Source organism: Lepidothrix coronata, unplaced genomic scaffold (assembly GCF_001604755.1).
Source record: "Lepidothrix coronata isolate B3197 unplaced genomic scaffold, Lepidothrix_coronata-1.0 Scaffold67, whole genome shotgun sequence".
NCBI classification, from domain to species: Eukaryota; Metazoa; Chordata; class Aves; order Passeriformes; family Pipridae; genus Lepidothrix; species Lepidothrix coronata.
In genome coordinates this window covers 3,873,356-3,888,671 of record NW_016690247.1, presented here as the reverse complement: position 1 = coordinate 3,888,671, position 15,316 = coordinate 3,873,356, and the positions used below count along the sequence as shown (strand labels likewise).

General features: G+C 41.3%; 1 protein-coding gene across 1 annotated transcript in view; it reads right to left on the bottom strand.

The window, feature by feature from the left end:
- Positions 1-2,917: 2,917 nt before the first annotated feature.
- NDRG1 (N-myc downstream regulated 1) overlaps positions 2,918-15,316 on the bottom strand; it is a 40,488-nt gene continuing 28,089 nt past the window's right edge. The window contains exons 7-16 of the mRNA XM_017818306.1: positions 13,768-13,828; positions 13,234-13,320; positions 11,660-11,716; positions 10,600-10,703; positions 10,154-10,210; positions 9,222-9,273; positions 8,416-8,463; positions 6,888-6,923; positions 5,506-5,557; positions 2,918-4,772 (exon numbers count right to left, since the gene is read on the bottom strand). Coding sequence (XP_017673795.1) covers positions 4,507-4,772; positions 5,506-5,557; positions 6,888-6,923; positions 8,416-8,463; positions 9,222-9,273; positions 10,154-10,210; positions 10,600-10,703; positions 11,660-11,716; positions 13,234-13,320; positions 13,768-13,828 — 820 coding nt within the window. The 3' untranslated portion in view covers positions 2,918-4,506. The remainder of the gene's footprint in view (positions 4,773-5,505; positions 5,558-6,887; positions 6,924-8,415; positions 8,464-9,221; positions 9,274-10,153; positions 10,211-10,599; positions 10,704-11,659; positions 11,717-13,233; positions 13,321-13,767; positions 13,829-15,316) is intronic.

Sequence of the window (15,316 nt, the reverse complement as noted above, 5' to 3'; positions counted from 1 at the left end):
TTTGCATAGTGCAGGCTCACCAAACCCTACAAGCAGGTTGTTCATGGAGACTTCACTGGGAGCTGTCCCAACCCTCCCCCAGTGCTGCTGCCCAGCAAACAGCCGTTCCCTCCCCAGCCCCCTCCACACACTGACCTTGGCCTGAATACCATAATCCACTCCAGCCATAAGGAATTGCAGAGAGTGGCAGGTCATCCAAGGATACTTTTTCCAGCTCTGCTGCAGGTCGTAGCTCACTGTGATGTTGCTGCTTGGGAAGCAAGAGCTGCCTGCTATCCCCTTTCCCAACCACTGGGCTCTTCTGGACATGTCTAGTGATGCCTGCATCCAGTGTATGATGTACATCCCACAGCCACCAGTGTGAAAACATGTAGAGTATATGGGATGTGGGGCTGCTTCTTTAACGACATCCAAATAACAATTCTCCTCCAGCCCCCAGGAGTGCAGGGTAGCGATCCCCAAGCTGAGTTGCAGGGAACAGACGTTGAACTGTTTGGCAGTTGGAATCAGAAGCCTTTTTTCCTTTTTTTCCCCCCCCTAACACTGGTCAGCAGCTGTGTTGTTTATAAAATGAATGGAGCCCTTAATGAAGCAATACATAGAAACAGTGAAAGGCTGTGTCTGTCTATTACAAAGGGCTGAGGGGGAAGGGTTGAGCTCCTAAAATACCCTGACATCCTTTCTCTCAGTTATTTAAACATTAGGCATAGCAATGATCAGCTACCAACATAAAGCCTATATTTGGCTCGGTGGAAACGCTAAATCCACACATCAAAGCAGCTGTTCATAGGGATAGACCAGGAGAGGCTTTCTGTTCCAGTGAACATGAGGCAGTGCAAAATAGTGCAAAAAAATAAAAAAGGCAGCATGTGGGAAGGGGGAGGGCCAAGTTGCAGCAGCACTGTTCAACGTGCTCAATTGGTGGATGCAACAGACCCCATTACCAGCACGTTAAGGATTGCAGCAGATATTCTGCCCAAGATACAAAAACAGACATGAAGAGGATTCCTGCACTGGAGAGTAAAAATAAGCAGCTTTGCTATAAACAGTTTTCACTCCAGCTTAGTCCATCACTTGCAACACATGACATTAATCATAAACCTTGAAAACACATCTAGGTTAAAGTTTCCAGCTGTTCAATCTATAGAGACTTTTAAAGAGGAAAGCAGCATCCTTCAGCACAAAAGACCTGCTGCCATGACATGGTATTGGCACATCCTCTCCAATTCCTTCTCTGCAAGGACAGGGCAGGGGAAATACATCTTGAAGTTCAGCCAGATTTTTGTACAGTAGATGTCAAGGCCCAGACAGAGGTGGAAAGAGCCCAGACTTCAGCAATGACATCCTTTCTATTAGTGGTTTTGAAGAGCACCACAACAGCAAAGATTTGGTATTGAGGTATATTGATGGCATCAGGAAGCCTCATGGTCCCTAAGAGCCCATTCTGTTCTCTTCCACCCTTTATAACCCCAAAAGCAGTGTGAGATGTGATCTGGTTATTTTCTGGAAACCTCCTTTTATCGAACCTGAATTTCCACTATGCCATAAGAGCTCCTTGTCCCCTGATGGCCATTCATATTTGGAGAAAAAAGCCTTTTCTGGCTTAGTGACACTACACTATCCAGGTTAATTCTGTCTCCAAGAATATTGTAGAAATCAGCTTTTGCAACCTCTAAGAAGGTTTCTTATAAAAAAAATCTAATAAATCTGAAAGCCACTTGCATCTCTTTAGTTACAGCACAAGTTAAAGATGCCAGGAGATCAGTACTGCAGGGAAAGAGGAGTCATAACTCCTTGTAAAAGGTAAGGCATTACTCCTCTGTGCTGCCCTCCAGCTTTTCTTTGCAGATACACACTGTTCTTTGCCAAATGAATACTCTCTGTTGCAAAGCTGACATTTATAGTGGTCCTAGAAACGCCTTGCTGCTCAGAAGTGTTTGCAGACCCCTTTGTGCTGCAAGAAGGCTTGGATGCATTCCTCCCCATTAAACCAAAATAAAATCCCTGGGCTTGACAGGCACACCATGGTGTCCTTGTGGAAGGAATGATTAGCCATTCCCAGAAAAGCTCAGCAAAGAACATAACTGTGCCCTTCTTTTGTAAGATGAACTGGCACAGGTTCCTCCTGTTTTCACTGGCGCTGGCTGTGGTTAACCAAATCAAGCCCTTTGCTGGTATCAGTCCAATCATGACTGCTGAATCAGCATGTCTAGCAGAGCCTTGGCTCAGACATGTCAAATATTTGCTTTTGCCTCTTCCTATCACAGGATTTTTTGAGATACAGGAGGAATGAGCAGCCCAAGAGTCCCAGCAAAGTCACAAAGCCACCTGTCCCTGAAAACATCAGTATGTTAGGTAAGTCACTAGGTTAATCTTTAGTCTTCTGAAGTTAGATTCTTGCAAGAGGTCCAAAAAGAAATGCCTTTAGAAACTCAAAGTGGCATCTGCAATTTCAGTCAAGAGGCCTGCATACCTCCAGCTATTCACAAAGAACACGTCACATCAATGGATTTACAGATCAGATCGGCATCGGAAAGGATAAAACGAGCATGGCACCAGCTCCAGTGAGGAAGTCAGTGTACAGACCACAGATCTGTGCACTAGGCAGTACTATAGCCAGAAAGACAAAGAAAACTTCAAACAGCAAATAGTACTCTATATCATGGCTTAATATTTTGCTATATTTCTTAGAGTAAAATTATCCTTTAGTATTAATATTGCCAATAAAAATGCTGAAATGTGTGGTGTTTTCTTAGTATAAATAGTAGGCTGGAATGGGGGGAAAAAACTGAGCACAGAAGTAGGTAATGGCAGAGATATAAGCAAAAGAAAAAAAGATTTCATTGATACAAAGGGATAAGAATATACTTGGACTGAGAAAGATTGTACTCCTGGTAAAACATGAAGACACCAGACATTGCAAAGTTACAAATTTATTTGTTTTGAAATAAATACAAATACTTCATTAAGAAACTTTTCTTGATAGACTTTACACAATAGCTTTATTCTTTCCGGAAATTGTCTGTTCTTCCCACAAACCATTATGGATATTCTACACAAGAGCTGAAGTTAGTCAATATAAAGTAACCTAGATGGTGTTCTTCTGAACAAGCAATCCCAAAGTATTATCATTTGCTATTTAGCTGCTCGGCCTTTGAGCTTTTTGTTTGTGTGAGGACTGCAGTTCAGCAGGTATGCACTGGAGCTCAGGAAATCCTGTCCTGCTATCTATGGAAGGACAAATTTAAGAACACCCAACTGTGAAAATCTGACTGGCAGATAGGTATCAAGCCACTAGCTTCAAAGAAAGCAACCCAAGGTATCAGGAGGCTATGTAAAGATGCAGAACCAGCAGATCATGACATTTACGCAGTCATTAGACACTGTATTTCAGAGGTACAGTGTTGCTGCTCCACCACTTTGTGGAATACAGTTCTCAGCACCAGTGAGATCTCATCAGTTTCAAATCAGGTAATTAGTGGTAGTTGAACATACAGTATCTAATTACATGCCATCCCAGTTATTCATCTCTCCTGACAAAGAACAGCTGGATCTGGCTTCGCTTGCAGAATTCCAAATTTATCACAATTGTGCTGGACACAAAAAACTTGAGCTGCAAAGATAAGAAGCTTCCTGAAGGAAAAATCAAGCTGTTTCTGCTTCTGCCATCAAGCTGGCGTGTATGGCTATACTACTTCTTACAACTACACCAAGTTCTGCAGTATGGTAAATCCTTTGGCCCAAGTTCCCAAACAGGGAATCCTATCTTGCTTATCAAATTTAAATCTTGTCCTCTTTTGGCTAAGCAGATTTTAGGGTCTAGGAGGGGGGAAAGAAAGGAAGAATGAAACTAAGTCTCAAAAAAGTGAAATAAAAAAAGCTTAAAGATTTAGTTCATCTCAAAGTCACATTAAAATCGCCTATTTTAGTAGTATATTATTGTACATAGGAAAACAGGCTTGAATACTAATGAATTAGAAGGCCTATAAATGCACGATACATTAATTTCTCTATCATTGAAGTCAAGCTATATACAATGAATTCAACTCCAGCTTCAACATGAGGCCATAACACATTTGTTTCATTTCCTTTCGTAAAAGTAATCCATAATATTTTTCTCCCCCTCTTTGAAACTCATCTCAAATTGTGCCAGTTTACTTCAAGATAATAAGAGATAAAGGGGCCTGTAACAGCTTTGATTTTAAAGGAGGGTATTGAGCAATTCTGGTTTGATTCTGAAGTGTTTACAACCACATCAGCTTTTGGCAAGTATCCTTTAGAATTTGGCATCCACTGAAGGAGGGCACAATAGCAGCAGCTGTCTGAGATACAAGAATAACAATAGAGCAAATGAGATGCTTCTTTTCTTTGGTCCCTGTCAGACCCTGGTGAACAGAGTTTGTCCTACAGAATAGCTTGAGATTAATACCAGTTATGTTTTTATGATACACAGGGGGCATCCATTACTTTTTCACACCGTGACCAGTTTAAACCTCCCACATGCATCTAACAGGACACTTCCATGGACTTGGGGCTTGATTGTTCAGCATTGCTTGCCGAGTTCGGTGTCAGCTCAATGCGTGTGTCTGTGTGGGAGCGGTTCCTGGAACCATCCCCAGTGTGGGATCGGCTCCTTGTTCCCTCCCCAGTGTGAGACCGGCTCCTTGTGCCTTCCCCGGTGTGAGACCGGCTCCTCTGTCCTTCCAAAGAGGTTACGCTGGAGCCAGAAGCGGTGCGGGACCTCATCAGCCGGGTCATGCTAGCAGAGGGCACTGGAAGAAGAGTCTTTCATTAATTCCTTCCTTCGTGGGTTTGGAAGGAAGTCCTTGCCTTCCTCTCCAACCTTGACTACCCTTATAGAAGCCTTCAAGATTGAATACATGCTTTTCATGGTAGCCTCTCATGGAGAACTACCTTCACTGCTCCAGGCATACAGTTAAGGAGCCTAAATTACTAAGGTAAAATTGGTGGTCAGGGCCGAGAGATTCAAGGCAGCTTTATGGCGCATTGTTGTGGCTGCAAGGATATAAACTAAAGAGACTCCATGAGACCTCCCATTACTTTCAGATGTTTAACCTTTGCTGGCAGCCCAGGCTGGAAATGTATGTACACAAGCAGCTGCCAGAAACAAATATGTGGAAAAAAACCCCAGCTACAACTCAAAGAAACCTCTGAGCTAATGAGGTTTTAAATGTTACATGCAGTATATGAACCATATCATGTGATGCCACAAGGGGACACTATTACAAATATCCACCTTAAAAACATCAAGATAAAGTTAACCAGCTATTCGTGGGTATCAGCTGTTCAAAAAGCTTTCTTCTGTTTAATATCATTTGGTCTGAAAACCTTTTGCCCAGATACCACAGGTGTTTTTTTCTTTCCCCTTGCAAATGTACATCCAACAGGGCAAAGATCACACACCTGAGATCAGAGACTCTGGGTGCTTAGATGCCCAATTAACTCTGATAGTCAGATCAACCATTCTATAAAACCAATACTTACTGTATCCCATTCCCTGAACGAAGTATTTGAAAGCTTCTGCAAGCTTGGCAGGCTGCAAAAGAGAGAAAGTGTTATTTTAGGCAGTGCTCAGAAGGTTAGTTACATTACAGTGTCATAGATGTCACAGATGTCCTATATTAACAGGGTTCTCAAATATTCTCTGGATTCTACTGACCCTCTGAAAGCTTAATTTATGACAAAAATCCACCATTCCCCTCTCTAGACTGCTCCCCTGCCTCATTATTTTAGAAAATGAACACAGTTATTTAAGAATGAGATTTCCAGAGAAGTGACAAGTCTGGCTCAAACTTTGCTTGTGCAGTTACTGAAGCAGGTGAACTAAAGTAAAACAGTTGGCCTCACAAAATATACAAGGCAGTTCATGCATGGTCAGTAACTGAGTGATTCCTAATCAGCAGAGAACAAATTCTAGTCAGAGCTGATAGTTATGTTTATAGGGCAAAAAAAGCTTAGCAGGAATACACAGGCACAACTGCCTATGATTGACATTCTTGCAATGAGGCACTCCCAGTTTTTCTCTGCTGCTGACACAGTGGCCACATAAGCCTCACAATCTCAATCATTGCACATGAAAATATTTTTTGTATTCTATCTGAATCACTACAAAGAATGGACTCTGCATAGCAGAAGCAATGCACATACTACTGTGTAGCTTTAGAAAAAGCCTTTTCCTGACTCCCACTGTTGGAGCACACACTGCCTATCCAGGGACTTCAGCTGCAGGCAATTACAAATTCAGGTTTTCCTTAAGTTCACAAATACCACGTTATATTGCTTAGAAATTTGTTTAGATGTTAGATTCTAAAGTTGATTTATAGGGCAGCTCTTTTAGTGAGGCAACACAAGAACACAGGTAAATTTTAACTTTCTCAACCTAATTTTATTACCAACTTTGAATTTAGGTCTAAATATATTTCATAAACTCCAGTTCATTCTCAGTGAAGCAGGGTCAGTGTATGCAAGAACATAACATCGTTATTTCCTGACTCCACTTTCCTGATCTATGCTATAAATAGTCCATATAAGACTGTTTTCAAAATGCTAGTGCTCAAGCCTTAATCCACATCTGCCTAGTAAATAGGAATAAAATAGTACCTCTGCATTCCCACCTCAGATCTTTACTTGATTAAGACTTTATTAGTGAAAATAATATCCCCTCCCAATCTTAATTTTGTGCTTCACTGCTCTTTTAAGAAAAAAGAAAACTCAGATGACCAATTGACATCATTATTCATGAAATCATAACCATCCTTTTGGCTGACACTTGGGAACAGCAAGTACCCTACAGGAAAACACCCATTTGTTGCAGTCTGACACACTTCAGAACAGGATTAGTAGGATTTCCGCCAGCCAAATCCTACCTGGGAAACTTGGGGGAGCCCACCGCAGTCAGCCATCTGAAACGAGATGAGAACAGCCAGTTAGTGTAACGCCAGAGGAACTCATTTGTGCTCAGGATATAATAAAATGACCTTTTTAGCTATCTGGCAGAGAAACATTTCCTTTTGTTATGTGAGTAATATCCACGTGGACGAACACAAAGTAAGCTGTTACACATTTATAAAAGTTACGAGTGGACCCCAGAAAACCCTGAAGTTTCTTGACCATCAGGCAAAGAATCAGCTGGAGCTACGAGTGTTTTTTTACTAGGCAGTGATTACCAGTATCTTAGAAACCAGCCTGATAGTCCTGGTTACAAGTTCAGCTCTGAATTACAATAACATGACTCTGTATTGACCTGGATGACAAACAGGGGAGAGAAAACAAACACCTGAGGCTCAGAGGTGAGAAGGAAAACCAATTTGCTGAGATTGCGGATGGCAAGCATCAGCCTGACTTGCCAAGGGAAGCAGGGAAAGCCAAATGAGAAAAGCTATCTTGAGTGCATGCAGTATTTTTGGAGCATTTCATTTTTCCTGCCACTCCACCCCTCAAAAATCAACCCAACAAAAACAGTCCTGTTCCAAGGAACACCACAAGCTCAAAACAGTGGAGCTGTAAATTACAGGAAATCCCAAATCCTATCTAGGATTAGTTAGCAGCAAAACAGGCCTGCAATGGGATCTGGCATCACCCATATCCCTGGACTGAGAAAAAGCTGGCCACAGATACAGTGTCTGAGATAGTCTCACGCCCACATGGTAGGGCAGCAGTGTAACTCCTCAATGTTAGGAGGAAAAGGCATTTGGGAAAAAATTAAAAAAATCATTATTATAATTTTCACTGACCAGTTCAGTGCAGTAGATGTAGAAGTTCACAGCAGAAGCATGACTGAACTTGTTTCACTGTTTGCATGCTATTACTTCATCAGTAACGAGCTGAAAACTGCACCCATCCTCTGAATGCCAAGCATCAGCCAAAACCTTTGCATCATATTCTGCTGTTTGGAAGTGCATTTTATCAACTTTCTGATAAGATATCCTGGACTGTACCCTCATAAAAGGCAGGATGACCAAACTGTGGCTGATAAATGTGTCAGTTGTCAATAGCTATCAATTAGTCTGATACTACTGCTGAGGGACAGGCAAGCACAGGATCAGAATGAGCTGGTTTGCACTTCCCTTCCATGCTTTTTCAAACATTTCCAAATACCTCAAGATCAGCTTTGCCAGCTCTAGTCAAATTCATTATGGGTGTGTGAAATACAGAGCATTTCAAGTCTCATCCCTAATGCTTTAAAGTGGAGGAGCTGAAAAATTCTGTACTGTTGACCCCAACAAGAAGCCCCTAGCCTTGTTTATTCTACTAAAATACTCTTACTCTGAAGGAACTATCTTTTCGCATTAGAACTGGATTCTACTGCAGCATATCACTCTTTTTTTTAGTTAATCCAACTGGTTTTACATGAGAGGAATGTTTATTTTGAAAAATCACAGTTTTTGTTATTACCTTCAGAAGTGTGGTCCTTGTTGGGTCCAGTTTTGCGTTGCATTCAACCTACATAAAAGAATAGCAGCATAAGGCATTGTACACAAGACTTAATTATGAGCTGCTAGATGAAAACAGATCAAAAATCCTGTTTTCTGGCTTAATACAGAGTAAAATGAGTATCTTATGCTTCTGTATGAAGACTATGTATACATATATGCATCTTTAAACCCAAGTCAGTTCACTTTTCTGACTGCATTTTTTTCCATGTACAAACCAATTAGTTGGGAACTGTAGATTTTTCATCTGTCTCTGGGACTCCAGTGGCAACAAGTGCTGTTTATCTTGTGATTTGGGGTCATCTGGTAGCATCCCAAGTGGTGAGCAGCCATGTGGCCTGGGGCCAGCAGACTGGGCATGCCCATTAAGGCACAACATTTGAAGTCATCCAGTCATCTGGGGTGAGTTAGAATGGTCAGAAAGCAGCTCTTCACTTCCATAGTGATCCAGGGCACAGCTCCAGCACCACACAACAAGTTAAAATACCAGGAGCAGATCCCTCTCTGAAGGAAAATATTTGCGGTTCACTGGAACTGCTGTGGTGATTGTTCCTAACATGGTAGCTATTAAATAATGGTGCACACACAGAGGGCACAAACAGCAAGGGATTAACGGTAGCTCTCCTGCAGTCAAAGAAGAGAGCCAGCTTGGCTGGATTGATAGCCAGCCAGGCTGCTGTATGGCAGGAGCTCTGCTGGCCCTGTGCAGCTGCTTGGCTCACCCACCCATCACCCAGCAGGGTGGCAAAGAAGGCTCAGTGTACCCACCACTGCATCCACTGCTGGGGAGCTGTCACCGACCACCAGGAGGACAGGACACCTGCAAAGAAGCACAGACAGGAGTGGTGTTATCTCTGTGATCCGGCCCAGACTTGCCCTAAGCTGCATTTTGTGTCACTGGAAGGATGAGACAGTTAAGTGTGTGGAAGTGAGTTGGTTTGTGTTCCAGACACCTTAAACATACATCAAATCCACTGCATTAGCTGCAGACCTACTGACATGTGCTGATTCCTTGCCTGAGAACCTGTCCTCTTCCCCACCAGGCAGCAAATCAGCCCTTGCCAGTGCTCTTATTCCTTGCTTTAAAAGAAATTGAATGTGAGCATCAGCACCAAAGTCTCACCCCCACCTCCAGGCCCCTGAGTTCCAACTTTTGGATCTGTCCATCCTATTCCAAACAGATTGGCAGAGGAGTAGAGTCTCCTGTATGTAACCATCAGCAGCTGAGCAGAGGAGGACTTGACAACTGTTATGTTGCACAATTTGCAGCATAAGTGAAAAGCTGTTAGTAGAAGATCTCAAAGTCATTCTCATACCTGCTCCATCTTCCTGAATTTTTGTTTAGTTGTTTTTTTAAATGGTTTTGGGTTGGGTTTATCGGTTGTTTCCATTAACTACAATATATTCCTGCATGAGGATAAGCACATCTACTCTTCAAGTACTTTGTAAGCCCAAGTTTGCGCATGCACAGGAACTGGAACTGCTTAACTTTCCATTTCAGCTAATATATGTTTGTCAAGTCTGAAGAGAGGAAATCTTCCTAATGGCAGTCCCTGACTTGCAGTAACCTCTCATCTCCTACATTACAGCATGTAAGCACATGCAACTACAGTTCTGCAGTGCATTTGCAATGCATCTACTGATCACACCTCTTACCTCACATCATGTACAACTGAACTGGTAGGAAATAAAATACTTACTGAAGAGTGACAACATTTACTCCAGGAACAGGGCGCTCAATCTCTAGGTCTCGCCGGCTAAAAAAAAAAAATAAAAAAATGTGAGGACAAAGGCTTTTGATACACTGAGACTTTACAGACACTTCCATATTCTTCTAATTTAGAGAAAGCACAGACATTCACATGTTAATTTAATCTGATACGTGTTGTAACCTCCATAACTGATGTAGAACCATACTTAGACTGAAGGATCAATGTGTTAGTTTAGTCCCAGTGTAACATCTTTCACCCCAAAAATACACAAGGTCCTTCTCCCATAAGCAAACCACCTGAGATTCCTAAAGGCACTCTCAAGCAGAACTTTATACTGGGGGAACACACAATTTCACCACACAAGTAATAGTGTCTCTAAAGACCTGGACAGCCTCTTAAAACAATTCCAGTTAGATATCAGGTAAATGTATTACCTGTTGTAAGAGTTGACAAAGAGATGAAGGTTGGTTTGATTCATATCATTAATAATATGCTGACGGTAAGTATGGATCAGGTCATGGTTGCTGTGAATTTCTTCCTAAAGTGGAGACAGAATCATTCAGAATAGGGGCTATTTTCTGAAAGGATCTGAAGACATGGCACAGTAGTTGCATATCAGACTCATATCTACACACCAGGGGTGCACTGTGGGGGAAGGGACAACTTCCAGCATGATGTCACCCAGAATTAATATTAGCTTGTAATTGCAGTACCACAATTTTCACTTTAAAACTTCAGTATGTTGTAATGTTAAGATCTCACAGTTGCAAAAGCTGCAGCTGTAGTGCAGATGTTAGTAGGTTACAGTCAGGCAAGTGTGAGGTTTTAAAACAAATAAAAAAGATTCAGAGTAAGAAGCCTAATAAATGTTTTCAGGGCAAAGTAGATGTTGAAAGCTTACAAATGTATGTAATGTGGAACTCAATTTCACAATTGTAAATAACTAAACTCCAAGGACTTCAATCAGTAACATTTTCAAACTGTTTGGTTCTAAAGTCTTTACAGATTAGTCCCTTGTTCTGTTGGAATGGAGTTTTCCATTGCACTTACTAACAGTTTCAAGTACAGCAAAGTAGCCTCAGAAAACATTACAGTACTTTCCATTAGGCTTGCACTGAAGAGTGCCATTAGTACTAATAACCAGCTGTCAGAGCTACAAGTAGGTTATATAAAAAAATATGTGGGGTAATATGCTCATATCCTGAGCTGAATGTGGCAGTAATACTCATGTTTAAGTGTTGGCTGTCTAAACAGTAGGGTTTAGAGCTGTCCCTGCTAGAGTTGTCACAACTGAGATGCACTTGAGTCCTCAGGACACAGCAAGCCCCATGGCAGCATACCACCTCCAAAATACCGGGAATGCAAGTATGAAACCTATTTCACAGTTTAACTCTGTCCTTTGTTGTTTAAGTGAAGGCTTCTCCTCTCCTTCCAGCCCCAGAAGGTAGATACAAAACACTGAATACATCAGAGGAATCTTTTGAACATCCTTACCTTTCCAAATAGATGTGAAATGACCATGTCTGGCAAAGCATTTGTCCAACCTGAAATCTGAACAGCAAGATTATCTAAGTATCTGCTATTAACACAACACTTGAACAATTGAAACCTTCTAATTACCCATAAATGGATATTTCTATGTATGTTGTTTCTATATGTACAATACTCTGGACTGATATTTCCCCCCCCCCCAATTCAATTATAATGGCATTAGGGGTTGTTTATGTTTGAGTGACTCATAAGGTGTCTTTTTTAATGCAGTTATTCAGGAAACAGTTCTAGTGCATAGATGTTTATGGAATCACTCTCTGCAGGAACACCAAGCAAACAAGCCAGATGGGTGTCACTGCCCAATCTCCTCCCTGAAACCCAATGGATCTGATACCTTAAGATCATAACCCACAATATGTGCTCTTGCTTTGTAAGGACAGAAGAATAAAAATCACCTGCTGTACTCCTAAGTTTAGCAATACTTGACAGGTAGAAGGCAAAGACACAGATAGGGAAAAATTTAATTACAGCAAGATACTGGGTGAGATAATCAAAATGGGTCTACTGCTAAATTTCAACATAGACAAGTTACTGCTTTTTTAAAATAAGTTTGTATATCAGTTTATTTTTATAAGTTTCATCTGGGAGTTTATTTAGTAACTTAAGCCTTGAAAGAATGTTATATCCTAGCTCTCCAAGTCTCTCCTAGTATTACAGTGTTGCCATTACATTACATTTCATCATCTTAGAGGCTTACAATGGGTTGTCTCTGTGTGATTAAAAGATGACACACTAATTTTTGTACTTCTCAGTGTTTAGAGCAACTACCATTCACTTAAATGTGACTCTGAATGATATGAAGTGTCTGCCATCAGTTTACCTTGAAAAATGTTTTAACATGTTAAATTTGAGTAACATGTAATGTAACGTTTATGCTTATTTACATATAATGGTTCCAGGAAGATTTTTAAGCTGGTTCTCAGTGCCTGTTTTCCCACATTGCAATGTTTCTTACAACTACAAAAGAACACAGTTAACAGGAGCTCTTTTATATAAGAACATTTTCACTTAAAAGTCTGGTATGAACAATCTGTCCACAGTTACTGTAAGCCTTTTCTGAGTCCTTTTGGCATCTAAGACTCACACAGATGACTGAAATGTGGAAGATGTTGTTCTGAATATTTTTCTGTGTTCTAGTTCACATTTTGGTCTGTTCTGGTAAATAAAGCCATGAACAAGAAAGAACTGAATGTTACACTAACACTTGAAGTTTACTTGGAACGTTTCCCAAACTATTGTGTCCAGGTTAAACTCTATTCTCCCAGGCAGTTACTGGCTCTTAAGAATTGTCCATGCCCAGTAGCTCCACTGTGTCACAAGTATTTGTTTTCTGAAAGTACTTATTTTTATCACTAGTCCTGTAGGAGGTATGTTTGCAAATGGAAGAATAAACCCCAAAAGGAGTTATTCTGGGATACTTTGTGTCTGCAGCCATGTCTTGGCACACAAGTTTGCCCAGCTCCTCATGTTCGACAGTCTTCCAGTAAGATTTGTTTTACCAACTTAAAGATGTTTACCTTAGTTGCTGCCCAGTCCATCCAACCTTCAGCACAAGGGTTTACATTAATGAGAACTAATCCCTCCACCATGTCTGGATGGTTTAACTGCAAGAGAAAAGATTGAAGATTCATCAGATCTATCAATCAGCAAAAAATTTAAATTAGCAAATTATCTCCTGGGGAGAAAGGTGGTAGGTCTAGTTTTATCTTGCACAAAACAAGCATATGTATGGAAAAAAATTTTTCACTAAAGCAATTCAACTGAGCAGCTGGAGAACATTAAGATTTAACTTTTTCCTCCACCCTCAGTTTAAATAGAGAACTCCCATTATAAAAACCTTCTGCAAATTAACTGGGAAGAGCTCAGGCCTTAAAATGGAAAATCTAGGTCTTCTAGATTAGCTATCCCGCAGATTGTGGTATTTCACTTAAAAGCCTGACTGCTTACTTAAATGGGCACAGCAGAGCAGGAATCCTCTCTGCATGCTACAGGGACAATAATATGTAAGGGAAATCACGATAGAGGCTCTAGGGAAGCTCCACAAAACTTACAGCAAATCTGGTTAAGATGTAGGCACCGGCTCCAGTTCCCATTCCTATAATGGTCTTCAGCCTGCACGGCAATAAAACAGAAGAGACAAATGAGGAAGAGTGCCAAAAATAAGTTACATCAGTAGCCTTCCTCTTTCACATGCCAACATGTAGCTACAGAAGTTGGGCTCAGCTCAGGCAAACTGGACTCTAAGCAATGCCATCAGCCCCAGTAAGATTTGCAGGACACTGGTCCTTGTGCATTGCAGGGCAGCAGATATTCTTACTTATCTTTAAGTAAATATACTGAGCAAACATAGCATTTTTCTGATTCTGGGAGGAAATGGTTAGTCTCTGCCAGAAAAACTTATAAGATACAGACCTGAAATCTGCAGCCTAAATACAAAGCTCCCCCACTCCCCAGGTTCCCCCTGCCCTCTCCCCATTACAGCTCTCCAACTGGGACACTGATTCCTCTCTAACAGGGGGCTGGCAAGGAAACATCTCCTCTTCTCCAGCCACTGGGGTGATGAAGTTTAAACTTCATAACCAAACAGGGCAGAGACAAACCAAATATTTCCATTAACTGGAATTGGGTTTAAAGCATCACCTTCAAGGTCTTAGAAAATACATGGAAGGGAAGACTAGACAAAACCATTCGGAAAAACAGCTTATTCAATACTTTTAGGAAAATACCTGAGGATAATTTTCATTCTCATTAGCATGATTAAATCAACACTTTGTAAATACACTCCAGTTTAATTAATTTTCAAGGTACCGACATTATTGTTACCATTTATTACTCCAGTGCTCCAGAACTGACAACCTTGAGACTTGCATCAGGCATTTCAAAAAAACATCTCTTAAGAAGTGAGGTAAACTCATTCAAGGTACTGTAACAATTGGTTACAACTGAACAATGTCTAAATTGGGATGATGGTCTGAAATCCCCACCACCAGCCCAGCCTGTCTGTTCTCCAAGGTTGCCTAACCCTGAATGCCAGGTTTTCTCTGCTTGCTCTGAAAACCCCTTGGAGGTGCCTACCTGCCCTCTTCACTGTGTACAAGAAGCACTAGCTCAACAGAACAGGAACCTTTCTCAGCTACAGCTCCGGCTAAAGCTGAGCTTTAAGGGAGGACACACACCTCGGTTGCACGTAGACAACCGAGGAACACTGCCACTAGGTCTTTCGACATTGGCAACCTGGCATCTGCACTTGGTGGTAGAAGAGGCTTAAGGAGGTCAGACTGACCTTCTAAAGACACTCGAGCCAAAGAAGCAAAACAGTAAATGTCTTCAGATGCAACCATGGGGTTTTTTTTCTGCTAACCACACAGGAAAACGTGGGTTGTTACAGTGGGAAGAACAGATTGTCTGTGCCCTGCCCCTGTGCGGGTGATACATAGAAAATACTGGAGGAAACCCCTAAATTAAGCACATGGGATTTCACTTGAAGTTGCTTCCTGTTTAAAAATAAACAGACATTTCAAAAAAGGCCAAAAAATAAGCTCTGTCAGAAACCAAGGCAAAAGTAATCCACCCATAACAGAGGAATCGGAAACAATCACA